Here is a 27,976-nt window from a genome sequence, read left to right on the forward strand (position 1 = left end):
GAGATTCACAAATAATATCTGTAACACGAGTCTAATATAATAAGAGTCTTAGATAATATTTGTGACTTAATAATCACATTTTTTATACACGAGATTAGACAGTTGCAAATGTCATAAATGTCAACTGGCACTCTCTAAAAGTGATTATTTTTGTTTGGTTTTTTTATATATTAAAAAAAATAATTAAACTAAATTTTTTTTTTAAATTGAAATCGGTTTCAAACTGATCGATTTTAATTCAATTTTTTTGAACAAAAATCAATTCAAATTGGTTTGGTTTAGTTTTTTTTAAGTTTGGCTTAGTTTTTTTTTTTTTTGCTCAGTTTTTTACTGGTTTGGCTTAGTGTTTTTGGTTTGGTTTTTTCGGTTTTTTTTTTTTGTTTGGGTTTTTTGGTTTATTTTTTTTTGTTTTTTTTTGTTCAAACTTATATAACCGAAACTGAACCGGTTTGTTTTTTCAAAATTCTAATTGGTTTTTTTTCACGGTTTGGTTTTTTCAGTTATTTTTTTTTTTTTTCGGTTTAATCGATTTTTTGATTTTTTTGCTCAGCTACATCTCTAAATATAGTTTTTTCTAACTCCCTGCTTGGAAAAATCACAATTCATACAATTCAAATAACTAGTTTTTTTAGTAACAAAAACACAATTCACGTAATCAATGATTAAAATAACATTTAATTGAAATTAAATTAACTATATATTTATTTATAATTCTTATAACATATAATAACATGAACTATATATAATACTTATAATTATGTTGTATGCCATGCTTGATTGATTTAAATAAAACTAGTGTTGATAACAAATGGATGAACACATTCATGCAACTCCATCAGTGTATGCAATCAAGGTATTACAGGATTCAACGCTTTGAAAATCAAGCAATTTAGTTATTTAAACAATTATAATCGTCAAAATTTATTAATTTACAATGCGTAATTAAAATAATTATTTAAAAATGCTATTAATTTAATGATCTGAACTTGCCGCTCTAAATATCATCAGAACAATGTTTTTTCTGCATATATAGAACCAACCTATCATCAAGATCTTGCCTCAACAACAAGGTGGTCTGTCTGTTAACACTTCCAGAAGCAGTAGAACATAGTCTAGACCGAATCATGCCTTCCTAAAGGTCCTATATCAATAAATTATTGGCCTTTGCAATACAATTGAACATCTATATAGTTGAATTAAAAACAATATTTGAAGTTTACATAATTTAAAACAAATAAAAAAAACAAATATTGTCTTGTTTCACAAGTTTTTTTTTTTTATGATCCCTTTAATCACATATATCATATCTATTTAGTGAGTGCCTCTTTCTATCATCCATTTCATTATGTAGACAAACGGATTTTCTTTGACCTTTATTCTTTTTCCATCTAGTTGGACATCCATATACATTTGAACTAATATATGCAAACCATGACAATGTATCATGTAACAGTTAAAAATGAGGACTAAATGTATTTTTGTATGAAAAGTTGGATTATAAATCATCAATAAATTGCATAGTCCATTTCATAAAGTGCAACATGCAATCAAGTGTGAACATGGTCGATGATACAATTTCTATTTGTCACAAGTACAATTTGCTTTATTAATGTTAATTGTTTCCATCAATTCTTTGTAAACCAATTGTTAGAGGTGTCCTCAAGCTAAAATATCTTACCTCCAAAATCAAAAAGAGAAATCACGTGTGATCTATAAGATATTGTATTAGCAATAACCTTTGGAGGCCACAATACATCACAACTAAAAAAAAATCAACTTTTTCTCTACGATCCACAAAATATTCATTACATCTAAAAAAATTATCTACACTATAGATGATACAAGCAAACCATGAACTGTTTTTAAAACATTCTTAAAAACCTCTGATAAATTTGTAATCGTGTTTCCATGACAACAACCACCAAAATCATTTGACATTGACTTTTTTTATATAGATTTAACTTTTAGCCATGCTCTGATTGCACTATCAATCTCCATCAAATCCTCATATAAAATGTCAAATTGCTATTTAGAAGTATTAATACATGTCATATGAAACGTACTTTTAAAGGCAACATTTTTTAACTTAATGTTAAAGTTACTCACAAAGTTTCATGAACATTATTGATGATATCTAACAAGCTCGAGAAATATTCGTGCCATGAAACTCTTAATTGATGCATGTATATTTGATACAATACATAATTTGGTGTGACCGTCAATCAAATATTGACGAAGCAAATCTAAAAATAAACTCCAATTATTGTGTGTATCTTCTTCAACAATAGCAGAAAACAATGAATAAACTTCATTATTTACATCATTAACAATTGTAACCAACAACTTTTTCTTGTACATGCCATAAAGGTGAGTATCATCAATACTAATTAGAGGATGACAATATTAAAACCCGTCAATTGAAGCACCAAATGCCCAAAAAGCTCTCCCAAATATTATTTTATTGTCATCAAGCATTTTATGATCCCAAGTGATAATTGTTCCTGAATTTAAATCTCTAATAGCCATCAACATTCTAGGTAGATTTTAAAAAGACTCTTTATGTGTACCAAATAACTGCTATAATATCTTCTGTTTAGTCATCAATGCCTTCCAATAGGAGAACTAATGCTCATAATCCCTCTCCACAGTACCTTGAACCATTGCAACACTCATACTTAAATTTCCTTATTCAGAATTGTTAACATCACCTCAGTAAGTGAAATCTGAGTCAACCTGATGATGATGTTCAAAATAAAAGGGTTCATATGTGTGGCCCTTTAAATTTTAAAATTTCCCATGAATTAGACTTTTGGTGATATTCTTCATGCAAAATACAATCTACAAACTAGTTTTTAAACACATTGCAACTAACACATAAGTTTTAGTTTAACGATGGACCTTGTATTGCAATGAGCTCTTTATAAGCCACATCTTAATATATAGTTATACATTCATATTTGGCTTTGATTTTTTTTTTTCAATCTCTAATTTATTAACTAATAAACCTGAATGCCTACGAGTATTAGCCCAGACATTGCATATATATTGGTTATCTGCACTCACAACCTTAACTTCAGGAGTAAGAGGAGCCATATAGTGATTAACATGCTCAACTAACTCGGTATCCCCATCTTCCTCCTCAACATCAACTATATCAATGTGATGATCATCTTCATTGTCACTTGGTTTAGATTCTACATAGAAATATGAAGCCGATGTCATATCTAACCGAGGTTCCACATTAACAATTTGCTACATTGATATTTTTCTACTTACATTGCCACCTAACCTAGATGGACCAGCTGCTTATAATGCTTGTGTGATTCTCTAGGAGTTACTTGGAACTTGGGTCAACTTCATACTAAAAGAGTTTCTTTATCTAGATCTATTATTCAAATAAAGCTCTAGCATATTAATCCAATTAATCATCGCAAACCAAAACATTAAATTCACACTTTCATTACTACATATTGGTACACTGAAATAACGAGCTTGACTGAACCCAGTTTGTAACATTCTTCGAGTAATTTCAACTTTTATTTTAAACATATTCCAGTTAAGTCGATCACATAACATTCTAGATATCCCGTATATGTCTAATGTAGCAGTTAAGAACTCATGACTTCCTTCATTATAAGTGATACTGTTGTCGGTATTGACAATAATATTATACTAGAAGCATAATATTTTTAAATTACTAGACATTTTATCATATAACACAACACAACAAAACAAAACAAAACAAAACACAATTCTAGTTTATTAATATCTTGGGGTTAATCCAAATACATAATTTATCAATAAAATTATAACAATAACATAATCGGCTAAAATCTAAAGACATCAAATTAATCAGCGAATACCTAAATTCATCAAATTTCACTACCATAATAAAATTATCAATCAAATTCATGTATTTCATAGCCAATTTTTTATTTTATATGTAATTCAATATAATCCATAATTTAACCTAAATAAAGAAACTCTAACAAAATAATTTTATAAATTAACAATCAGCAACAACACAAGATCATTTATTATTTTACAAATAACCTAATTATCAACTCAAATTATATCTAATTAACATAATCCCTAATTCAAACCCCTAACATTCTATGAAATCAAATTAACACACATTAACATTAATTACATTAAATTGATAGATAAGAAATGATTAATATACCTTTAAATGTAGAATGTGGGTATTAATGGTGACCGGTGGTGGATGTTGTGGTCAGAAAATGGATGATCCACGATGAGGAGAGAGAGAGTTAAAGAAAGGTCGCTGGCTGGCAATAGTGAGAGGGGAGGGGTGGGTGGTTGTGGGGAGAAGGAAAGAGAGGAGGAAAGAAAGAGAAAAAGGGCTATGAATATAAATTTTTAAAAAAAAAATTATAGATGCCATGTGTGACATGCAACTCGTGTATCGAAGTTGTTATCTGTAACTAATAAAACTATGTTATATCCTTAAATATTTTCTTTTCCTAGTTCATTTAATAAAACAAAATTGGTATCTACAACTCAGGTGTCACAGTTTCCATCTAAGACCCGTGAAATTGTGACTATATCCCTAAATATTTTATTCATTGTTACTTTATCAAAAATAATAATAATAATAATAACTCTGCTAAAAACCAAAAAAAAAAAAAAGAAAGAAGAAGCTGGAATAAAGGTGTTGAAGACAACAATATTGTCTGCATATATATGTATTTTGGATTGGAGTGGTTTATAGACATGTCCATGTTACTATGAGGTCAATATCTGTAATTAATGCTTCGTGTGATCGCATGCCAAAACATGAAACGCCAACCCATTTTCGATCCCAAGATGATGAACCATTTCTAATTCTCGAGCAACTTGACAGTGGCTTTATGGCTTGTGTAAAACGTACTTCCGCATTTAAGCCACTTGCTAGGAAGGGAGACGAGTCTAAGATGGCTTAGAGTGCCCTACAAGAAATTTAGACACAAAGTAATGCATTCGTGAAACAAGAAAACTTCAAGAGCGAGTCATGACAAGGGTAAGTAAAAAATTCAAAAAATCTATTAAACTAAAAAAATTAGAAAAAAAATAATTGAAAAAATCAAATCATGAAAAAAAAAATTAAAATTTAAAAAAAAAAACTGACCAGTTCGGTTTTATAATCCTAAAACCAAAAAAACCGAACTGAACCAAACCGGAAAAAAAAAAAAAAGCCAAAACAGAAAAACCGAGCTAAATCGGGAAAAAAACCGAGGCAAACCAAGCCAAACCAGTTTTTGTCATAAAAAACCAAACCGAAACCGGTCGGTTCAAACCAGTTTTAGTTTGGTTTCGGTTTTTTTTTTAAAAAAAAAATTCAATTTGGTTACATTTTTTTTTATAAAAACCCAACCAAACCAAAAATGATCACCCTGCTATTAAATGCTGCAGTTTTTTTGTAAAATCTGGCAAATGTGCCACTAGCTGGAAAACAAATCAGCACAAAAACCTTCCTCGTTTTCTTACCAGAAAATAGAAATCGAGTTTCAAGAAAAGACAGATTCAAAAATCCATAATCAGGACAACAAGGGAAACAACAGTGTACATAGAGGGGGGTTTTGACCTGAGTTCATGCGACGTCAAAATGTGGACTCCTATGAAACTAACAAGTTCATAGCTCCATCCACTACAGATTTTGCGCCCCTCTGATCAACATTTTATCTGGTATTCAATTGCAAGCATTTAGCTGATGCACTAACAACCAAAAACTCCTCCAAGAGATTGATGCTTATGACAAAGCATTCTTGGTACTGCAAAGGTATTCCCAGTAACGATTTAGCATGTGATCATTTGGTCTAACCTGCTCCCACTTTCCGGTGCAGAATATTGCATATGCATCAGCAGCATACCTGCAAGAAATTAGAGAAAAGTTTATCTGAGTTTCCCATGATAAAGTTAACACAGTTTTAAGGGAAGAAAGTATCTACCATGATGAAAAAATAATAATTACACTTACTTTCCAACACCAGGCAACTGAGTGACATGGGTCCAGTCCTCCTGTAAATAGTCTTTAGATAATCGCTGTACCATCTTTGCTCTCCTCTTTTGTAAACCTAGACTTTTAATTGCTCTTTCAATCTCCTCTGTGGCAACCCCAGTGGCAGCCTTTGCATCAGGACACAGAGTAAAGAGGTCTGCTACAACTCTTTCAGCCTGTATTTAGTTATGTTCTATTTAAGTAAACTGACTGCATCAATGCTTATGCAGTGGTCCCTTCATGCTTGACAAGGGATTTGAAATCAGGTCGAAATTAAGTGGATGAAGAATACTGAAAAAAGGTTTTGTAAGCTACATTCATCCCAATTTTCCGCCAAATAATGATAGGAGAAGGGGATAAATTGAGATACAGATTAGGATTGCTACTCAAGAACCAAATCAAGCAATACCACAAAACCAAACCAATCCTTAACCGAAGGCCTGTAGAGGAACTGAGAGGGTGGGTGGGGTTTCAAAAGGGAAGAAATCCAACCAGGTCTCTATTGTGCGAGGAATCAAGGCTTGTGCTTCATGATGCTCAATCATATTTATGCATTCATATCATAATCTTCTTATTCTTATAGCTTAACTCCCCTATTCAAAAAAGAAAGAAAGAAACTCTATTCCAAAATGGAAAACTTAATGTTTAATGCTAAGTCACAATAACCAGTACAACATCTATCCTTCCATTTTATACCCGTCCAGTTCCCCCATCTTGCCATAATATCAACATTTACCAATCGAATCTAATGAGCTATGATCCCCAGAATCTAAGAGGCATACATCTGCTTGTGTGCTTGGGTGGTGAGCAACTGTTTAGGCACTCAAAAAGATGACACAATTGGCAGTATAAATAAAATCTTTGAATAACATTTGATGTTGTAGTTGTTGAGAGCCATCACCATAGTCTTATAGGAACAAGAATGATAGCAAATAAATTTGCAATCCATGAACAAAGGCAGGGATTTTTCTTTCCATAAAGACTACATCTAGACCTATATAGTCTCCTAATTGCAGGTTCGACATAAATTTGCAAGACATGAACTGATTGTTCTTGGCTTCTAATTACATAGAACATGGTAGAGAAATGGATTAGCACCTGTCACCAGACAATAGATAGGTACAAAACTAAAAGGCTGGTGTTTTAACAAAAGAAATGAAACCATGCATTCAAATTCTCAGGCCGGTATAAAGTTTGCTTACAATTACTTGAAGTTTTATTCAGAAACACTGGGAAAGTACACAACCTAGTGGTCCAAAAAAGAAAACCTTCCAACTTCTATGAAGCTGTCAGACAATTAAAGAAGTGTAAATCCGAAATTGGCTGCACGAGCTACATGAATCATTCATCCTCATTCCTATTTGTATAGGGAAACAATTTCCAAGATCTTTTACAGATAAATAGCACCATAAAGTTTCAATTTTTTTTAGTTTGAAGTTCAGTACTTTTTAATTTACAACATCCAAACAAGTCTTCAAACCCAGACCCAATTATCAACAGTACATTAACAACTAAAGTTCACAAAGTAATCAGCAAAAAAGGTTAACATTCACGCATACCCACAAATATCAATTTCAAGAAGAAAAGAAAACCACCAAAAGAACAGGAAAAGACTGAGACTTGGAGAGCATATAGAGTACCCGAGTACCAGCAGTGCGATTAAGGAGCGTACAAATGACCAAAACTCTCCAAGGGTCATGTGCATGATTATGCAAGAACCCAAATTCAGATTGTGGTGGCTTCCATGTGTTGTCTGCTGTTTTCCTTTCGTAAGCCTCATCAAACTTGTTGTAATAATGACTAGTAGTAGCAGAATGAAGTGACGTTTTTGTCCCTTCTTTCTTCTTCCTCTTCTTAGACCTGCCAATGACATTGACATCCTTCTCTTTTTCTTCTTCCCGATTCGAAATTGGTTTCTTCTTTCTCCTCTTTGCCTTGTTGGAATTGCTGCATTCTTCTAAGTCTAGCTCGCCCACTCCTGAGCTTTCCATGCTCAACTCCATTGCCATTGAGTGTCAGAAATGCTCGTCTTATGCAGTTTCCTTCAGCTGGACTGTTTTGTAGTCAATCCAATGTTTTCAGGCCCATTACACCCCTTGCAGGCTTGCAGCTTAAATTCTTAGTTTCACAGCCACCATCCCAACATGAGTAAACGAAAAGGCTAGCGACTGTGGTATCATAATCAAACTTTGTAAACTCGGGATTGGCTCGCGATCCAAATTATAAATGAAATGGATTAATTTGGATTAATTTAAATTAAATTTTAATCATTTTAATTAAGCTATAAATAGATTTTTTTTTAGATTAATCAGGTTAATTTTTATTTTAATTTGAAACTCTATTAAAGTTAAATTTTAGATTAACGAATCACCATATTAACATGTTAAATTAAACTATTCATAATAATAATAATAATAAAAGTTAAAAAGCACTGCATCAATCTCAAATCTCAGAGCTAAACATGCTGCCAGGATAATGATTCCAGTCAAGACGATGTATATATTTTCTTTTCTTCCGAGTCTAGTTTCTATAATTTGCAATTTCCTCGTGCATGTGGAGCATCAAAGCATGCCATGGTGAGAGTGTCTAAGAAAATACGTGAAGCTGATGCAGTATGGAATAAAAGTTGATCCTCATTTCTCGGATTGCAGTGGCTACTCCATTGCTGACAAAAGCTTTGGTAACGTGGAGAAGGTTGAGTTCTTCTCAGGGACAAATAGAAAGATATGAAGTACCAAAAGCAGAGGCAATCCTGTATTTTGCAAGCTGGGAGTCCAAATATGTGATGGAATTAGCCTAGTGTTTGATGGAGGTTATTTTTAAAAAAAACATCTACATAGTAAACTAACGCATAATTATTCAAAAAGCAATAGATAATATTATTTAAAAAAGTTATAATATTCATAAATATAATGGCATACATAGATAGTCGATTACAAATTATTTTAATAAAGTGATTTGAAGAGATTTTTTTGTTAAAAAAATAAAAAATAAATTAAAAAGATATCTAAGAAAAAAAAACCAAGCATGTATGGGCCTAGATGCAAGCCTATCAACCTTTTTTTTCAATGAATAAATGACACATCATCTATCTATATTTTTTAATGTATATATATAACAAATGATATGTTATTTTCTTGTTGATTTTTCAGTTATTTTTAATTTTTTTTCATATAAAAATATCAAAAAAAATATTATAGAAACTTAAATAAACTCGTTCCAAACACCAAAAAAGCATATAGTAACTCTAATAATAAAAATAAAATATAAAGAAATAAAAAAAATAATTTTATAAATCTTGATTTACTTTTTACAACTTGTTAAAAATAATATACATTCTATAAACCTTTTTCTTCGATATGAATTCATCCGACATCAAAATTAATTTTTTTGATAGGTGGAATGTAGTTAACCAAATATTTTCTCTTTCCTCACTTTTTCTATACTACTCTCTCCCCTCTCAAATTCTAGGAATAAGACTTATAAAAAATGAAGTTTTAGGACTGAAATGTGAGACTCTCAAAACATAAACACACACAATATATATATATATATATATATATAATAAAAACTTCAAGAACTAAATTGTAGTTTTCTATGCCCATGAAAAGTAAGAGAAAAAAGGGTTGGTGTTTTTTGTGTTATATTCAATCCTTGTTATTTTAATTTTTTAATTAAAAAAAATTGCAACATCAAGCATCAAATCAATTTAATGGATGGACATTTTTTATATCATAAATACAAGATCACCCAAAATAAAACAAATTATGAGGTTTAAAATCATGTCAATATGATGTAGAAAATGCAATTGAAAAAAATAGGTTCAGAGACCACAACAACATAAATTTTAGAGTACCCAAAAAATAGAAAGACCACCTATGTTGTAGTTATCCTCGGTGCATTCAAGTCTTAAACTACACGAACAGAAAGAGCAAAACACCCTCTGTGTCTAAAAGTAGAAAAGATTCTTCAAGAATCTCCAGCTCTAGAAGGGCATAATAAATACTGTCAAAGCTCAATTCTACAGAGGGAATTAGATGAAGAACGCCTCATACAAAGTAGGGAAAACCAGGACCACCAGCTGCTAGGTGAGGAAGTAAAATTAATCTTTGTTTTTATACACAATTTCCAAATAAGTTCACTGCTCCAACCTAGAACAATATTAATCCAACATGGGCTACATCAAGTCCCAGCAATTCACCGAACAAACTGACAAGTCTAGCATTCCAAGCCCTCCAAGCAAAACCTGTGATTTCTTAGCCTGAACCAGCTAAACTAGAGCTCCAAAGAGCTTTTCACGGGATTAAACCCCCTCAGAGACTTTAATTTCTTTATAATATAATGATTCGCGCATTGCCGTGGTCACGGTGCTTACATTCAACCAGGAAAATATCAATCACGAATTTCAGAAAAAGTATATTGGATCGAAAACTCAACATAACAACCATTAAGAGTCGCAGAGAACATAAGATTAAGAACGATGTAATTAAAAAAAAAATGGATAACACTTCAAAATCACAGGAAGCATGTGAAATAGCACAAAATCGTTTTAAATCTCTCTAAGAAGCAGCAGCTTTATCCTCCTCTGCTGCAGCTTCAAAGGTCTCTCCAGGCACAAGATCTGGGACGTCGTCGTCGTCGTCGTCCTGTGCTGCCGCACCTGCACCCGGCGCTTGCTTCTGGATCTGTTCCGCCAATTTCTTCAGGTTGTCCAAGTTATCAGCACCTACAGATCAGAGAAACATAAGAAAGTAGTAGTTATTACCGAGTATCAGTTACAATTCACAGATGATTACAGAGAATAAACTCAAAAAGGCATACCTAAATGCCCAAGAACTTGAGGAAGAATATCTTGCAATTCTGAAAAGGAAAAATCACAACAAATTTGCATGTCAAATTTCATGCAAACTAAATGAGTAAACTAACAATTAGTTGTATTTCCTTTGAGAAAACCAAACTCAACATGGCAAGACCAAGAATATTTAACCACTGGCCACTGGGTTAGTGGAACATTCTTTGTGTTCAACCAATTAGCAGAAATGATTTACTTTTCATTTCTGGGTTTACATAGAAAGTCTTAGAGCCATACTCTTAGTTTGTGGAGAACCACTGACAACCCATGTGTTGGCAGCAATGGATGCTTGCACTGCAAAATTAAAACCAAAATAATAATTAGCCACTAATTGATCAGAAGGATATGAATGATGTGAGCATGAACATATCATGTCCATTTATGGTAGTCAGCTTCACCTTTGGGATTTAGAAACTGGATGACTATGTCATCCTTGAATATGTTGACTTCCTCGATTGCAGGTATGGCGTTCACTCCAATTCTCTTCAAGGTGCTCTGAAGCCTTTTATCATCTGTAGTAGTAGTCTTGTGGACAGCTTTCTTCTTCCTGCAGTTAAAGGTACAAATTCAAAAGAAACTCATTAGCAGTACACAACAGATGCGTACAACACAGCAGCCATGTAATCTTTCTTTATCAGTAGCTTCAATTGCTTCATAGAAACATATGTTTAGATTTTCAATGCAAAATACCCAACTGCAAGCAATACTCTATAGAACCAGGCAACAGATATTTCTCACAAGCCAGAAAACCATTCAAGTTGTAATCAGCATAAGAACACAGATAAAACATGCACACAGCCAGACCCACACAAATCTCATTCAGTATGCTGCTCAGCTGAATGTCCGATATGGCACTTTCACTTAAAACAATTACTTCCATTAATTTACACTTCTTTCATTACTCAGCTACTTGATGCGAACACAATATAAGTTAGCTAATTGATAAATTACAGTGAGAGCTAGAATAGTTGCAATGGAATAGTCTTCCCACCTTCTCACGCTACCCTTTCCACCAGTGCGAACTGCAGTGGCCATCTTCATAAGCTTCTCCCGATCCATCTCTATAGAAGGGATAAAGGATTACAAAGTAAAGAATTGTACAATGCATTGACCAATTAAAACCCGAACATGAAAATGTTTACAAGGAATTCGAACAAAAGCACCTAGTATACAGCAAGAATCAAACCACAACAAGATTATTAATCGCCAGCATGTTCCATTAAGCATTCATGATAACATAATATAATGTAAAGGTGACAATTTAAAAACTGCATTTTTTTAAAAACCATAGAGAAAATTGAATTACTAGTTCATATAATAGATATATAGAAGACATCAAAGGAGAAAATAGCCTGGCACCAAAAGTCTAACATTCCATGTTCAGGGCAATTTGTCAGCACCTTTTGTTGAATATCATGGGTCCTAACATCTCCCTTCCCCCCAAAAGTCCCAAACAGCAGTAAAACTCAGACCCTCTTTTACCTGTTATTACTAATATACCAGGTTTGACTAAAATCTGGAAAATAAAAGGGATGAAGGAGCAAAATGTGAATGAACTAAAGGCCACAAAAAATAAGCTCGTGTTTATATCATAAGAGCTTAGGAATTAGAATTGATAAAAAAAAAAAAAGAAAAAAAAAAGACTAGAGCTTCCAAATGGAAGAAATCATATCCACTAAATCCTCCCAAAACAGCTTCCACATGATTAAGCTTAAGACTCTAAAATTTTGGTTTTGATTGTAATTTAAACTACTTTGATTTTATGCTTTGGTATAATCAGGTGGTTTTATAATAATTATAGGCAACACTGGGAGAGCAAGAATTAACAGCTAACAAGTTCTTATCAAACTAGAGATTATAAAGCAAGTTCCAGAGACTCAAGAAACACAGTCCACCAAAACAAGTAAGCAAAATAGCAAATCCAGTTATAACTAGTTAATCAATTTACTTAGCAGATAAAACCATTATTAAACCTTCAGTAATAATACTTCGAAACGGGCTTAAATTTTCGTACTTCACTCAAATCTTGATAGTTTAACTTCAAAACAAACCAAATTAATCACATTATGGGTAACAAAACAACTTCATTAGACATCATAGTCAAAAGCCCTAAACAGAGATTAACAGTTTCTTTTCACTTCAAACCACAAAAACCATGAAATCAAGCTCTACAGGCTGCAGCAAGCAGAAACCATATCACCAAAAACCACTTAAACAAAATTACAATGGCATTAACTAGAAATGAATAAAAAGATGCAAACTTGAACATGGAAAGACATGAAAAAAATCCAAAAAAACAGAAAGATAACAGCAATGGAATTAAAAGCCAATGTAAAACAATATGAATGAATCTAGGGATTTTAGGGTTTTAGTTTACCTTTGTTTGTTTATCGGGTTTTGGGAGATAGGTAGGAGAGTGTTTTTTCAGCTCTCAATAACAGGCGGCGATAAGGGAGACCCTTTTTATGCGCTGTGTATATGAGCGTTTTTAAAGAGAATCATTTCAGTAGATCTGACGGTGCGTATGCAATGTATTTGCACGTGTCAACATCTTGAGAATATTTTCTGTACACCTTCTTTTTTTGCTGTGCACTTTAGCATCTCTCCTCTCACTGCCTCTGTGTTCAAGTTTTAAGTTTAACTGTTTCGAAGCGTACATTAAGGCCGCGTTTCGAGTTTCGACACGCCAAAAGTGCGTTTTGGGCCACAAATTGCATGGCCCAATTAATAGATGGGCTTTATACTGGCCTCTATACCCTGCAATCCATGCATATTATCCGTGCTCGTATTAATAATAATAAAAAAAATTAAATATAAAAATATTTGATTTAAGTTAAAAGCATAGAATATATTTGCAATATTATTATATTTAAATAAAATATTTTCTAAAATAACACTATTAATAACACATATTAAAGCTACATTTAATACATCGACAACTAATTATTTTCTCTTTAAAAAATTTTTTTAAGATATTTTTAATTTTTTTAAAATTCTTTTCTTTTCTCTTATTGAATTTGTTTTTATATCAAGAAAAAAAAATTAAAATAAATTTTTATATTTTATAAAAGTTGGGTGATAATGATTTTTTTTATTTTAGATTGTGTTTAATGTTTTTATTAAAATATATTTGTTTAGCTTTTGAAAAAATTTTTAAAACTTTTTTATTTTTATCTTTACTTAAAATTAATATTTTTGATGTTTTTATATTATTTAAAAATAATCATTAAGAGTAGCAGCCATCAAATAAATCACAAAGAGATCAATAACAATTTTATTTCAAATAAAAAAAATGAAATATAAGAAAGCCAGAACAATATCCATTGGATTTTCAAAATATCTTACTTGAAACTGATTGTTTACTGACCAAGTCCTTTATTACTTAACAGTATGGATAATATGTTATAATTATTTTTTAAAATATGTTTTGGGATAATATGTTATAATTATTTTTTAAAATATGTTATGTATTAAAATATATTAAAATAAAAATTTTTATATTTAAAAAAATTATTTTTAAGACTAACAAATCAAAACAATTTAAAAATATATATAAAAAAATTTATTTTTAATAAAAAAAAATTAAATTTTAAAAACATGAGTATCCAAACCTATTATTTGAGTTATACGCTCTCTTTTACTGCTCTACTTTTGTTTGGGGCCTGTTTCTTCATCTGTGCAACAATGGCGTAATCATGGGGGAGCTTACCTGTTGACGTCATTATGTTATCTCCTTGCATACAAAAGACAAAACAAAAACTTTTTAACATCAAAATGAAAATCCTGCGGTAATTCTACTTGTTTAGTAGGCAAGCATGATCAAGAATTGCATCTTCAATATCCCATAAGCAATTTAGGCATTGATTCTCAAATTTCTTCGAAAAACCTGTTCGCCAAATTCAAACAATCCACTGAGTTTTTAAGCCAGAATCAACATTTTTCCATCGAACTTTTGAGCATCAGCTAAAACATATATGAAAATCTAATTAGATAAAATATTACTATCTCTATTAGGATTAAACAGAATTTAAGACATCAGATAGTATTATCCCATACTTAATTGATATGAGCAAAAAGAGGAAGAAAAAAAAAACTAAAAATATCTGCCTGGAACTCCCGTCCGATGCAGCAGCGGTAGCAGTCAGGGGAGGTAGCCATGGAATGTCAAGGGGAACACCGAACGCCACACATAAACAAGTCCATGCTCTTGATCTTTTCCCACCATTTTGGCCGTCTCTTTGCACCTCCTTTACTAACAGAAGCTCCATCCTTTTTCTTCAACTTCAGCTTCTCTATTTGAAAGCAACAGCCAACAAAAGCGACGCCGTCATCTTTTCTGCTGCTGATTTTCTCTTCTTCTTGCAGCTCCTTCTTCAACAACTGCAGATAGTAGTCCTTGTTTCTCATCTCCAACCCATGTATCTGTCCTTGAAGATCCTCAATTTTTCTAGTAAGCATAGACACCCTATGATCCTCCCTCATCTTTAACACACACCTAGCTAGCTCACCAGCTTTCCTCTTGAAGAACACTGCTTCAGATGCCAACCCTTTGTTTTCTTCCAACACAGCTTGCATTTTGTACCCCAATCTCACATTCTCATTCAGTAACACTATCCTCTCTGACTCTAACACCTCAAGAAGTTTCTTTAATAACTCCACTTTTCTCCATATTGATTCTTGGCCTTGCTGCTGCTTCTCCATTTCACTAAGCTGGTCTGCTAATACATCATTCTCTACATTCTTCATTACAAGATCAACTACAACCTCATCGATGCCAAGAACGGTATCACTGCCATCTTGAAAGGGGGTTGTTGGTTGTTGGTAAGACATAGAACTCTCAGCATCCCAATCAAGAAACTGGCTGCTGCTAGATCCACCACTAGCTTCTTGATCTCGGTCATCATCAAGAGCCATTAACATCGGAAATGAGAAATGATTGCTAAGTTTCTTGCTCTTTTCCAATCTACTGCATCTGTCCACCAAGGCAGCGTACCCATTGTACAAGTCTCGAAGTAGAGCAAGAAGTTGAGGGCGTTTCTGATAGTACCATTCAGCTCTCTCTGCAAAGCTGTCGCCACATCCCATGTCTTCTTCTGATTTGAAGTACTCGAGCAACATTTTCACTCTCTCATCAACTCCCTCTGTAGGTAACTCAACCGGGGTGTTTTGAAGTAAAGAGAAGTCCCCCATTCTAGTTCAAATGTGAACGATTTGCAAGCTGAAAGTTTTTTGGTGGCCAAGGATGGATCTTTATATAAGCAACATCCATCTCAACAAGCAATGGACCCCTTTGTACAGTCATGATCTCTAGCTCACAGGCTACACACGGAAAGACTGACAAAAAATTCGAACTTTTAAGATAGGAAACTGACAAAAGTTAGAAAGGAACATGTATGTTTGAAATTTCAAAACAGTGGTGAAGATGGCAACTGGACAGTCGTATTTGAATGTTTAAATTGCAATCCCCCCACTCGAGCCATTGTGTAACGTTTAGATCCAGTGGTCACATCAAGATTGAGCTCCAATGGCCCCATCAGTGAATTCCTTGGACCCTGTGGGTTGCTAGCCTTCCAGACATGACATGGACTAAATCCCATTCTACTGCGATGATTAGATTTTCTGTAATTATTGAAAATTAATTGAGGAATTTAATGCAGGTTCCAGATTCACAACCAGTCACGCAAATTCAAACACGCAGCATAAATAAACGGAGAATAAAATTTTGGGTTTTTGGCGATAAGAATTTGCGTGTGGGGAGGTCTCTGTTACAAGAATCAAATGGACACTGCAACAAGGCATTGGACTGGGAGAGTGACAGTGAAGTGATGATGGCTGATGGGATTCCAATTTTTTGCAGTGAAATGTCTAAACTTTAAAAACAAAAACTGCACGAATATTGCAGTACTCAAAATTGCAGAAGTTGACAAATGGGATAATGGCAGGGTTTGGCATTGCGTTAAAAAAATGTTTTTTTTTTTTTTTAAAAAAGTTTTTAATTTTTTTAAATTAATATATTTTTAATTTTTTATTAATATATTTTTTTAAAAAATAAAAAATAATATTATTTTAATACATTTTAAAATAAAAAATATTTTAAAAACTAATCATTATCTACACTCACAAAACACTCAAAACCATGTATTGAACAAAGATTATAAAAGATCTTCATCATTAAAATATAAGCACTATTTATAAATAAATATTTGTTTATAGGTTACATGGATTAAAATGAAACTTTATCTTGGGTTCTCAAACTTTTTTATAATATGAGGATAGCAATAAATTTTTCACTGTCTTTTTTTTATTATGAATATATTTTTTTTTTAAAAGTATTTTAAAAAAATTTAAATTTTTATTTTTTATTTTCAGATTATGTGTTAATATCAAAAATAATTTTTTTAAATAAAAAAATTATTATTTTAATATATTTTTAAATAAAAAAATATTTTAAAAAGCAACCGCTAACACACTCATAAAAACCCTATATCACAATATTTGACCACATATGTCAAAAAAGGTGAGATAAAAAAATGATAATTTATGTGATTTAAAAGGGGGTGTTTAAGAGTCTTGTAAATATTGTACTTAAAATATATTAAAATAATATATATTTTTTATTTTAAAAAATTTATTTTGACACCATCATATGTGAAAACGATTCCAAAAATATTAACCAATTAATTTAAAGCAATTTTAAAAAAATAATGAAAAAACATATTCAAACTTAATTCCAAACTAGCATTAACAAGACTACTACTCTTGTTACGTGATCCTATGTTCAATTTCATTTCCCTATTATGAATTTGTTTTTTTAGTAAATAGATTTTTTTTTATAGAAGTGTTTTATTATTGGAAGTTGCTTCACATCAGGTGTTTGCTAACCTTAAAATTTTGGATTGATAGTTGAGAAAAAATACTCTATTTTTCAATTTTTTAAATTTAAATTTTAAGCTAGCACCTTAAAGAATTTATTAAATTACTTTAAATATACTAACGAGGGAGGGAGGTACTTTTTTAAAATCATTCGTAAAAAAATACTTAGTGTTGGCTGGTTCGTAAAAGGATCCTAAATTGTATTATGATGTCATTTATGGCGACATACCCCCTGTTCAAATCCATTAATTGTATATTTTGAATGTTTTTTTAATGTAAAATATATTAAAATAATATTATATATTTTTTATTTTTTTCATTTGTGATATTAATAAATAAAAATAATTAATAAACACTATTAAAAACATTAATTCTTCTTAAGCAAGAAATAATTTAAAAAATATTTTAAAAAACAGATCCAACAACTAAAACAATAAAGCAACATTGACAGCAGTGCTGCCGCCCCAACATTTTAAAGATATAAATAATATCCTATGATACCAATACATAAAAATAAAAATAACCTGAAAATATTAAAAATAAATTTAAATTTTTTTAAAAAGTTAATTGTTTTTCATAAAATACTATTTAGAAAGCAATTTCATTCGGTGCTGTTAAAAGCAAATAGAGTGGAGTGCTGCCGCGCCAACATCTTTTGAATCCAACTCCATATTGGGCTACTTTGCAGTGATTGGGGCCTATACTGGGCTCACAAGAGCGGGCCATGTACTTTTATGAGAAGCCCACGCAACTCGTTTGATGTAACCCAAATTTCAGTGGACAAAAGATTAGGAGCTTCAGATAGAAACAGCTACGGTGCCTTTATCTCTAAGCTTTTGCCCCTGGAGAGTGGCTGATGCCGCCATTGGTCAACGATCATCATTTTTAGCCAATGGTCAAGAGGAAGTGAATGTGTAGTTTATTATTTTACCCATCCTTTGTTAAGAAATTACCTCTCATCCAGTGGACTGGAAGGCCATTTTCATATAAAATACTTAACCCGTTTGTTTAGTGAAAAGCAGTTTTAAAAAAATAATAAATTTTAAAAAAAATAAATTATTTTTTATGTTTTGTAGTGCAATAAAAAATAAATTGAAAAAATATTTTTCAGTATTTAGTTATGTCATGAAAAATGAAGCTGCAAAATAACTTATTGATGTTTTATATTTTTTCAAGTTTATTAAAATAATGAGAAATACATCTTATAAATTAAAAATTTAAATGAGAATAAAATTAAAAAATATATATATAATTTCATAAATTATCTCAAATAAAATAAATAATAATCAAAATAATAGAGATCAAATCTAAAAATTAAAAAAAAATTAAAAGATGAAGAAATTAAAATAATAAAAATCAATATTTCATAAATTATTTCAAATCAAATAAGTAACAATCAAAAGAATGAGGACCAAATTTGATAGATAAAAAATTTCAATTAAAAAATAATAACGGAAAAGCAAAATAAAAATGAGGACTAAAGTTAATATAAAAATTAAATTCTATGGGATGAATTTGAAAAATAAATATTCAAAACAATATATATATATATATATATATATAGCAATCAAAAGTTTAAGGACCAAATTTGATATAATCAACAAATAATATAATATTTTTAAATTTTTTACAACTTCGAAAAGTGTTTTTCCGTTCCAAAATAAAAAAAAAACATTTTCCTGAAAACCAAGTCAAATTTTTCTTTGATTGAAAAGTATTTTTTGTTGACTAACTTTTCCTAATGATAAATAAACATAAAAAAATTTAAAAATTAATTTCTCATAAACCACTTTTTAAAAAACAAACATATCCTTAACCCTTAACTCTTGTTGTGTTTATTAACTTAGGATCTTTATTGGGCCATTGATTTTCATGGCTATGCTAGTTTATTGAATTTCATAATTAAAATCTGATTTTTATATTAAATAAAAACCTAAATATTATATTATATTATACTTTAGTATGTATTTCATGTTCAAAAAATAAAAAGAACTTTTAGACCATGATAATTTTTTTAGAGAATGTGAGAACAAACATGTATTTTTCCTTGTTTTTTACAATTCAGTCTTCAATATTATCATGGCTATGCTATTTTATTGAATTTTATAATTAAAGTATGATTTCTATATTAAATAAAAACTTAAATATTATATTGCTTTATACTTTAGAATGTATTTCATGTTCATAAAAATAAAAAGAACTTTTGGACCAAAATAAATTTTTTAGAGAATGTGAGAAGAAACATGTATTTTTTCTATTTTTTACAATTTCGTCTTCAATATTTTAATTTGGTATTTTTCATAATTTTCAAGCCTAATTCTATTAAATTAGGTTTTAAAAAGATTCAATTACAATAAAAAAAATTAAAATAAATAAATAATATAAAGTGCTTTACAGCAAAACACATGGAGAAAAAATCCAGTTCTTTTAATATATACTATAATTTACTAATAAATATGATACAAATGTATTATCATAGTTAACCCACTAAGTCACCATCAATAAGTTGACTTATTATGAGCAGGTGATCCGAGACATGTGAAGTATTTATGATTTGGTATTTTATGATTTTTTTCTATTTAAGTGACAAAATTAATTTTTTTTTATTTGAATGCTTGTACTTATAAAGTTTTACCATTAGTTTTGTTGTAGAAATGTTGACTTGATAGTCAACTTTTAATTAGGAAGGCCCAATTGATATTATTTTATGTATTTTTTTAAAATAAAAATAATTAATGCCATATGAAATACTTGTACTCATAAAATTTGTACTCATATTTTTATGTCATGCACATTTTTTTTTTCTTTCTATATAAGTACTTGTACTCATAAATTTTGTTCAATCAAGTACTTCCCTAGCTAAATTTATTTTTATAAATTAGTTGAAATGTTAGTTAGGGCTCATATATCTTAAATAACCAACATTTGTTTTCAACATTTTTAATTTCCTATCAGAAAAATAAAAATAATAAAACTCTTAAAGGAAACCAATAAAACTAATTAATTAAACGAGTTTATGTTTTTATTACTCATTTGTTACATTTTAATTTTAGGTAATGATAGATACTTTAAGACCCTAACTAATTAATGAACAACATAAATATAAAATCAAGTAACTAATTCATTAATTAGTAAGTAACATTAACTTTTTATATATAAAAAAAATTAGTACATTCACTCAAATTAGAGAGAGAGAGAGAGAGAGAGAGAGAGAGAGAGAGAGAGTATAAATGGCTCCATATGTTCTTATAGAACATTTGTCTACAAACGCTCATGAAATGAGCTTGCTTACTGATTAATTGAAGAAGAATCCATGAGCAAGGAAGCACGTACAGCACTGTTCCTTTCTTTTTGGTTTGCGTTCAGAGCTTGAAACGTAAGCATCCAATATATATTTGGCGCAAGAATGAAACGCCAGGCTTGCAAGAAACGTTTGTCCAAGAATCTGTAAAGGGAAAGTGAAAAATAAACCAATGACAAGGAGGTTTGCATCCTTTTATATATATATATATGATGAGGGCAGTGGCGATCATAATAATGCAAAAGGTGTTTGCGAAGAAAGGAGGAGGTCATCGGGACGGGAAAGAAATGGCACCGGTCGGATTGCCTCCTGGCTTTCGATTCCATCCGACCGACGAAGAGCTTGTCAATTACTATCTTAAGCGTAAAATTAATGGCCAAGAAATCGATTTAGACATCATCCCTGAGATTGATCTCTACAAATGCGAGCCTTGGGATTTAGCAGGTATATATATATATATATATCTAACACTCTACTTTTTCCTGTATATGTTCACATTACGTTTCAGCAACGTTGCCGGAAAAGAGCCATGGGACTGCTGCTCTGATCATCACACAACTTCCTGCTGTTGTTTGTCTCGTAGAGAAATCTTTCTTGCCAAGTAGAGACCCGGAGTGGTATTTCTTCGGGCCCCGGGACAGGAAATATCCCAACGGGTTCAGGACTAACAGAGCAACTAGAGCTGGATACTGGAAGTCCACCGGGAAAGACAGGAGGGTGAACTGCCAGAATAGAGCCATCGGAATGAAGAAGACATTAGTTTACTACCGGGGGCGAGCTCCTCAGGGGATTCGGACCGATTGGGTAATGCATGAGTATCGGCTCGACGACAAGGAGTGTGAAGACACCTCCGGAATCCAGGTAGTTCGTGCATTGTGCAAAATTGTGTCCTTCTTGATCATACTGACGACATACAAATATGCAACATTTCCATTTTTAATGGTAAATTTGTCATTGCTTCATATATATGAAAAGAATCCAAAAAATTTGAAAAGTTTAGTTGTACGCGATGCCAAACACTTGATGAGTTTATTAGTTGCAATCTAGGACAGAATTGAAAGATTATCGATTTAATTTCTCTCCTCTTCCTTCCTCTTTTACTGGAGCGAACGCATGCAATTACTAGACTAAACAGTTCTCTATCTACCCACAATCGCTTTCTGGTCCTCGCTTTCGATTTATCTTTTCTTTTCTCAGGAAAAAAAAAAGAAGAAGAGAAAAATGTAGGAGAACTATTGATGCTATGATGACACCAGTTTCACCTTCCTCTTTTGCAAGAGAGACTGTTAAACACTAGACTGCACTTTGTTTTAATCAATATGCTACTGTATTTTTTCTCTGGTCCTCAATGTTCTTTTTCTTTTTCTCAAGATCAGTAATTCTTATGTCATATTCATTGCATATATATTTACATTTTTTTTTATTCATCAGTTGACTTGGAAAGCTTGCTAAATTTCAATGCCATGGCTAACGGGAAAAGCAGCATTTCCTTTGCTTTCGTTTGGTTTTTTTCACCCCCACCTCTTTTACACCAAAGTACAGAAAGCAAATAAAAGCATCGTAATTGCTCTTCTTCTTCTTCTTTTCCCTTTGATGATCATAATTGCATGTTCTTGTGCTTAAATTACTAGTCTTTGAATTACAAAAGAAATTAGTTTCAAGGTGTAAGAACGTGACACAAAGTGCATGATTTTGCATGAAAAGTTAGAATAATTAGGGTTTATAAGTGCTAATCTCTCACCTGTTGTATTCTGAATATTTTACGGCAAACAATCTCTGACATATTCGTTGCTTCAAATGGAGTTAGATCCCTAAGTGCCAAAGCTTGGGTTCCACTTTGTTTTTCTCTAATGAGACAAAAGTTCTATCCTCCATAAGACTCAATCCCTTCTTGCATATCTATACGTCGTTGTTCACCTCTTTATCTTTTTTCCTTCCCTGATCTACAAGTCTAGATTCCATGACTACTAAAATGATAAAATAAGACTCTACTAACCCAAAAAAGCAGTCCCACATCACTTTCACCTTGTAAGAATGTGTCGGTCACCTTTTACTTTATTCCAATTACAGAAAAACCAGCCAATTGACATCAAAGCATCCATCCCCTACTAGTTTAGGGTAAGCACTTGTCAATCCGATCCAGCAACGTCCTCTTTCCTTTAATTTCCTCTTAATTTGAAAGTTTATACGTGTAGACAATGGATAATATTCAATTATACACATCATATGTGTCTATACGATTAAATATAACATTGCTGGCTATTATACATACGTATCTGCTCTCCATTTCACCTCATAAGAGTTTGAATCGGCCCTGAAGAGATCATAAGAGAGAACTTTCGTGTGAACATATCACTTTTGGTGTAAATGGTTTATTTGAAATTTAGTTGCTGCCATTTCTTCCCCTGGCTTATCGTCTGTACACAAGGCTACTTTCTTGTTTCATTTCAGGATTCGTATGCATTGTGTCGAGTGTTCAAGAAAAATGGAATATGTTCTGAGATTGAAGAGCAAGGACAATGCACAACAAGCCTGTCATTAACGGAGAGCTCACCGCAAGGTGTGCTAAACGAGTATGAAACAATGTCACCAGATGTCCCAGTTGCATCATCATCTTGTATTGAAGAGGAAGACAAAGATGATTCATGGATGCAGTTCATCACAGATGACCCATGGTACTGTTCTTCGAACAACGCCATGGCTGGCGGTGAAGAGATTTCTCAGGTGACATTCACTGACTAAGCAAGGATAATTATCAAGTGATTGGTGGTGATGAATAATATGAACAGAGTTGGATATATTTTTCTTACAATAAGGCATCGAGTACAAAAATGGTGGTAAAAACATTAGAGTGTTATGCCTAATTGGCTTAGTTATTTTGTTCTGGTTTTGGATATGGTGCATGGCCTCCCTATCTAGCCAGAGCCAATTTATCAAATGGCTTCAGATTATTTTTTTCTTTTCTTTTTTCTGTGGTTGTTGACCTCTATTTGAAGGTGATTTGGTGCTACTTGTGGCATTAAAGGGCATTAATATTAATCTTATTATTATTATTATTATTTGAGGAGGCATATTGGTAAAAAAATCATTAGACATAATTATAAGGTATTTTCCGATGTTTTCTTAAATTTTAAATTTTTTTTGTTTAAAACAAAAACAAATTATTTTAATATATTTTTAAATAAAAAAATATTTTAAATCATCACATATACCACAATTCCAATTAAACTTCAAGTTTACTTACCAAATACTTTTTTTTTATTGGTTTACGAGGGCTTATAGGACAGAGTAAAATGGGAATTACCCAGTGGATAATTATCTGTCATCTCTTTATAATCCTACGAACGTCCAATTGATTGTGATTTTTTTTATTAAAATAATTAATTTCAATTAATTATAAATTGATTAATGGTCGCAGGATCCTTATGCTATCGATTTTGTCTTCAATGGGGTCTTTTATCTTTGAGATTTCTTATTCGAACCTACCATTGACCATTGCTCAATCAATGCCATTAATATCCTCATCACCGATGGTGTTAATGGACGGTTAATCTTGGAATATTTTTTAGGATATTGTTTTTATGTTTGAAAATTAAGTCATAAGAAATTCACTACTGCGAAATTAGAGAATGAATATTACTTAAAAATAAATTAATTAATTAATAAGACTCATGTGGACAAATTCCAATAAATGGTCCAACCACTACAAATCTTGGATGAATTGGAAATTTAAAATTGGGAAGTGACAAAAGAGGCTAAAACAAGAAGGGAAGTGGAGTGGTCGAGCTGCTGAAGCATTGAGATGGCCTCTTACGACACATCATGTTCAGATCATTCGAGAGAAGAGATAAAGGTTTATTAATCCAATTAAAATTTAATTTGATTTTTTTAAAATATATATTTTTTAATTTTTTTATTAATTTAGATCAGATTAACTCACTCAACTATACATTAAATACTAAATACGATTCAATAACTATGATCGAAAATAGAAGACAAATAATTAATCAAGAGTAGACCTCTTTTATTGAGTTTATTGGTTTCCTACCTCTTCCTCATTGAAGACTCAATTTATTATTACTTCAATGCATTTTAATTAATAAAAATTATAGCATTATGATGTGTTTTTATGTTTCAAAAGCGTTTTTTTTTTTAAAAAAAAAAATTTTTTATTTTTTTTTACTTCAAATTAATATTTTTTTTTGGTATTTTTAGATCATTTTGATGTGCTGATTTTAAAAATAATTTTTTAAAAATAATAAAATTTATTTTTTTAATACATTTCTAAGTAAAAATATTTTAAAAAATAAACCACAACCATACTCCCAAATAAACCTTAATACTAAACAAATATTAACCTCCAATATTGTTTTTCAAAAACTAAAAACTTGACACAACATAAGCAATTCTTTGTTTTTTACTCCCTAAAAGAGAAGTGTGTTTTAGACCTCAAGATTAACAACTAAAGTAACATGTCTCCTTTTATACAATTCTAATATTAATTAAAGAAAAAAAAATTAAAAGAGAAAGAGAAAATATTGTTCACTTAGACACAATTTATTGGGAAAGAAAATAGTGTTTTTTCCTTCTTGGCCTTAAAAAAAACTTTTTACCATGTTTTTAAGGGTAAAATAATCTTTGTGTCAGGATAATTTTGGTGCTTCAGAATTAATTGGGAACAAGAAGAGTATTTTGTGTTTGGATTGTATAGAGAATTTACATAACTACCTTTAAAAGAAATTTTTTTTTAACCTTCTACTTAGATTAGTTTTGTATTTTAAATTGAAAATGCACAGTAAAATAACATTTTTTTTCCTTAAAATAAAAAAACTAGTGGACAAATGGAGGGCCTTTTCGTTATTCCTTAGAATATTTATGTTATTTTATTGCTAGTTTTTCTTAATTAATTAGTTGGGATGGAATCATTTAAATATTTTAATAATTAATAAAGAATACAACACATGTTAGCCGCTCTTCAAATTTAAGAGAGCGTTTGTTTACGCGGCTACGGCTGCGTTTTATTTAAAACGCAGTGCGCAGCCGTTTGGTAATTAAAAAAATCGGTTTACTGTGCATGGGGTCCACATGATTTTTGCGTTTAAAACGCTGAAAAGAAAAAGTTACGAAAACCTGCTTTGCATGCACTATAGCAGATAAAAAATAACAAACGGTGCAATTCATTGCACTGTTCACGTGAACAGTGCAATTCACTTGCACTGTCCGCAGTTTATTTTTTTTTTTTTTTAAGTGTGTTAATTGTATTAATTTTTTTTTAAAAAAAAAACTAATTTAAAGAATTAAATTCATTCGCGATGTGAACAATATTTTTTTCTCGAAAAACTAGTATATAGAGTAGATTAAATTCACTCGCACAGTAATATCAATTTTATATTTGATAATATTTTATCTAATTTTATTACACGCTCAAAAAATTATAAAAACTGTAGTTCTTATTGGATGAATTTTGTACGTAATGGAATTATAAATAGTTTAATGGAATAATAAAAAATATTTTATATAAAGTATTATTTTTTTCATGATGTAATAGGAGTAATTAATTTTACAATATTTAAATTTAAAACCATCAATATTAATATATTTTTAAAAAAATTATTTTATAACCTCAATTTCAAAAACATTATTAACCAAACACATTAAACTACTTTTTCTTCAACCTCAATTTTGAATCACAGTTTTAACCAAACACCTATTTTTTTCAAACCAACGTCAACTAAAAGTATTTTTTTAAAAAATAATTTTTTTTTTAAATTATAACCACAACAGCTATCGCAATATCAAATACACTCTAAATGAACTGCAGCGCGTGCAATGATAGGAGTTTCGGTCAGTCACCGAATTCCTGTAAAGAGAACACATATCAGCACTTTGAAGAAACAGGAGTAAATAATACCTTGTTAGCAGGAGGCAAAAAAGAAAAGAGCAGAATCACTAGAAAACCGACTTGCTTGATAATGCTGGACTGCTTCCACAGCCCAAAAAGTTTTAAATTTATTTTTGTTAAATTTTTTAAAATATTTTTATATTTTTTTGATGATTTTATATCAAAAATAATTTTTTTAAAAATAAAAATATTATTTTAATATATTTTAAAAAATATATTTTTTTTAAATCATAACAACGCTACTAAAATCTCAAATAGCTCTACCTAATGGAGCCCCAAATCACTCCTTTAACTCTGAAATTGAATTGGTATTAACAGCCTGCAATCTGAAGAATGAAATAAGAAATTCCTTTTTCACATTCTTTCCATTTTCAAGATCCATCTAAACAAAAGTTTCAACAAACACAAGTGTGCAGTAAGAATTAGGAAATTAATATGAACTGATGTTCACTCGGACAAAAGCTCCATTATAAAACTTTCTTGATTTCTTCCGTGGCTACATCTCCTTTACAGCCCAACTCGGGTTCGATCCGGAACAAAACTCGAGTCACTAATTTAAACCCGGGTTACCGATAGGTTAGTCTGAGTTGACAAAAAAATAAAAATAATTATTATTATAATTTTAAAACTTAATACTGAGCAACCTGAGGCAAGGCCTGGATCACAAGCGGGGTTGCCGTTAACCTGGATCAATGTAAAGACAAAAATAATTATCATCATAGTTTTAAAAATCCAACTTAGGGATTGACCCCGGATAAGGACCAAGTCACGTGTTAGAAGAGTCAACCCGGGTTGACCCAAGTCTACATAAAATAAAAGTGGTCATTTTATATATTTTAAAAAAATATATGTAAGTTTGACAATAATACATATTAAGGATAAAATAAATTTTTTATATATTTTTTATTTTGTTTTATTTACCCTACCCAAATAAGATATAGAGACAATCATTTTATCTTGTATATTACTATCAGACACAATTTTTTTTCTTATTTTTTTTCTATCTTATCTTCTTTGTTTTTATTGTTTTTATCTATGTTACTCTAAGAT

General features: G+C 30.9%; 4 protein-coding genes across 7 annotated transcripts; 1 reads left to right on the forward strand and 3 right to left on the reverse strand.

Annotated features, from left to right (window-relative positions):
- Positions 1–5,459: 5,459 nt before the first annotated feature.
- LOC118044351 (methyl-CpG-binding domain protein 4-like protein) lies at positions 5,460–8,117 on the reverse strand. Of its 2 annotated transcripts, XM_073412911.1 has the most exons (4): positions 7,639–8,117; positions 5,978–6,174; positions 5,822–5,870; positions 5,460–5,682 (listed from the first exon to the last, which is right to left on the reverse strand). In XM_073412911.1, exons 1-4 carry the CDS (start codon positions 8,005–8,007, stop codon positions 5,671–5,673), a joined length of 627 nt encoding a protein of 208 aa, XP_073269012.1. In that variant the 5' UTR covers positions 8,008–8,117; the 3' UTR covers positions 5,460–5,670. The 2 variants fall into 2 exon arrangements, with proteins under 2 accessions (XP_073269012.1, XP_034908506.1); XM_035052615.2 differs by having other exon boundaries at positions 5,460–5,870; positions 7,639–8,112.
- A 2,284-nt stretch (positions 8,118–10,401) lies between these two features.
- Positions 10,402–13,312, reverse strand: LOC118044350 (nascent polypeptide-associated complex subunit beta). Its single transcript, XM_073412893.1, has 6 exons — positions 13,228–13,312; positions 11,842–11,909; positions 11,249–11,397; positions 11,088–11,144; positions 10,820–10,858; positions 10,402–10,724 (listed from the first exon to the last, which is right to left on the reverse strand). Exons 2-6 carry the CDS (start codon positions 11,907–11,909, stop codon positions 10,558–10,560), a joined length of 480 nt encoding a protein of 159 aa, XP_073268994.1. The 5' UTR covers positions 13,228–13,312; the 3' UTR covers positions 10,402–10,557.
- Positions 13,313–14,748: 1,436 nt separating this feature from the next.
- LOC118044349 (kinase-interacting family protein) lies at positions 14,749–16,149 on the reverse strand. Its single transcript, XM_035052613.2, has one exon. The coding sequence runs from the start codon at positions 16,038–16,040 to the stop codon at positions 15,015–15,017; it is 1,026 nt and encodes a 341-aa protein (XP_034908504.1). The 5' UTR covers positions 16,041–16,149; the 3' UTR covers positions 14,749–15,014.
- Positions 16,150–21,191: 5,042 nt separating this feature from the next.
- LOC118044347 (NAC domain-containing protein 54) lies at positions 21,192–23,983 on the forward strand. Of its 3 annotated transcripts, none has more exons than XM_073403739.1 (3): positions 21,192–21,468; positions 21,608–21,966; positions 23,476–23,983. In XM_073403739.1, the coding sequence occupies exons 1-3, from the start codon at positions 21,234–21,236 to the stop codon at positions 23,764–23,766; spliced, it is 885 nt and encodes a 294-aa protein (XP_073259840.1). In that variant the 5' UTR covers positions 21,192–21,233; the 3' UTR covers positions 23,767–23,983. The 3 variants fall into 3 exon arrangements, with proteins under 3 accessions (XP_073259840.1, XP_034908503.2, XP_034908502.2); XM_035052612.2 differs by having other exon boundaries at positions 21,234–21,468; positions 21,608–21,885; XM_035052611.2 differs by having other exon boundaries at positions 21,236–21,468; positions 21,608–21,888.
- The last annotated feature ends 3,993 nt before the right edge of the window (positions 23,984–27,976 follow it).

This window comes from Populus alba, chromosome 12, assembly GCF_005239225.2.
Source record: "Populus alba chromosome 12, ASM523922v2, whole genome shotgun sequence".
In the NCBI taxonomy this organism is placed as follows: Eukaryota; Viridiplantae; Streptophyta; class Magnoliopsida; order Malpighiales; family Salicaceae; genus Populus; species Populus alba.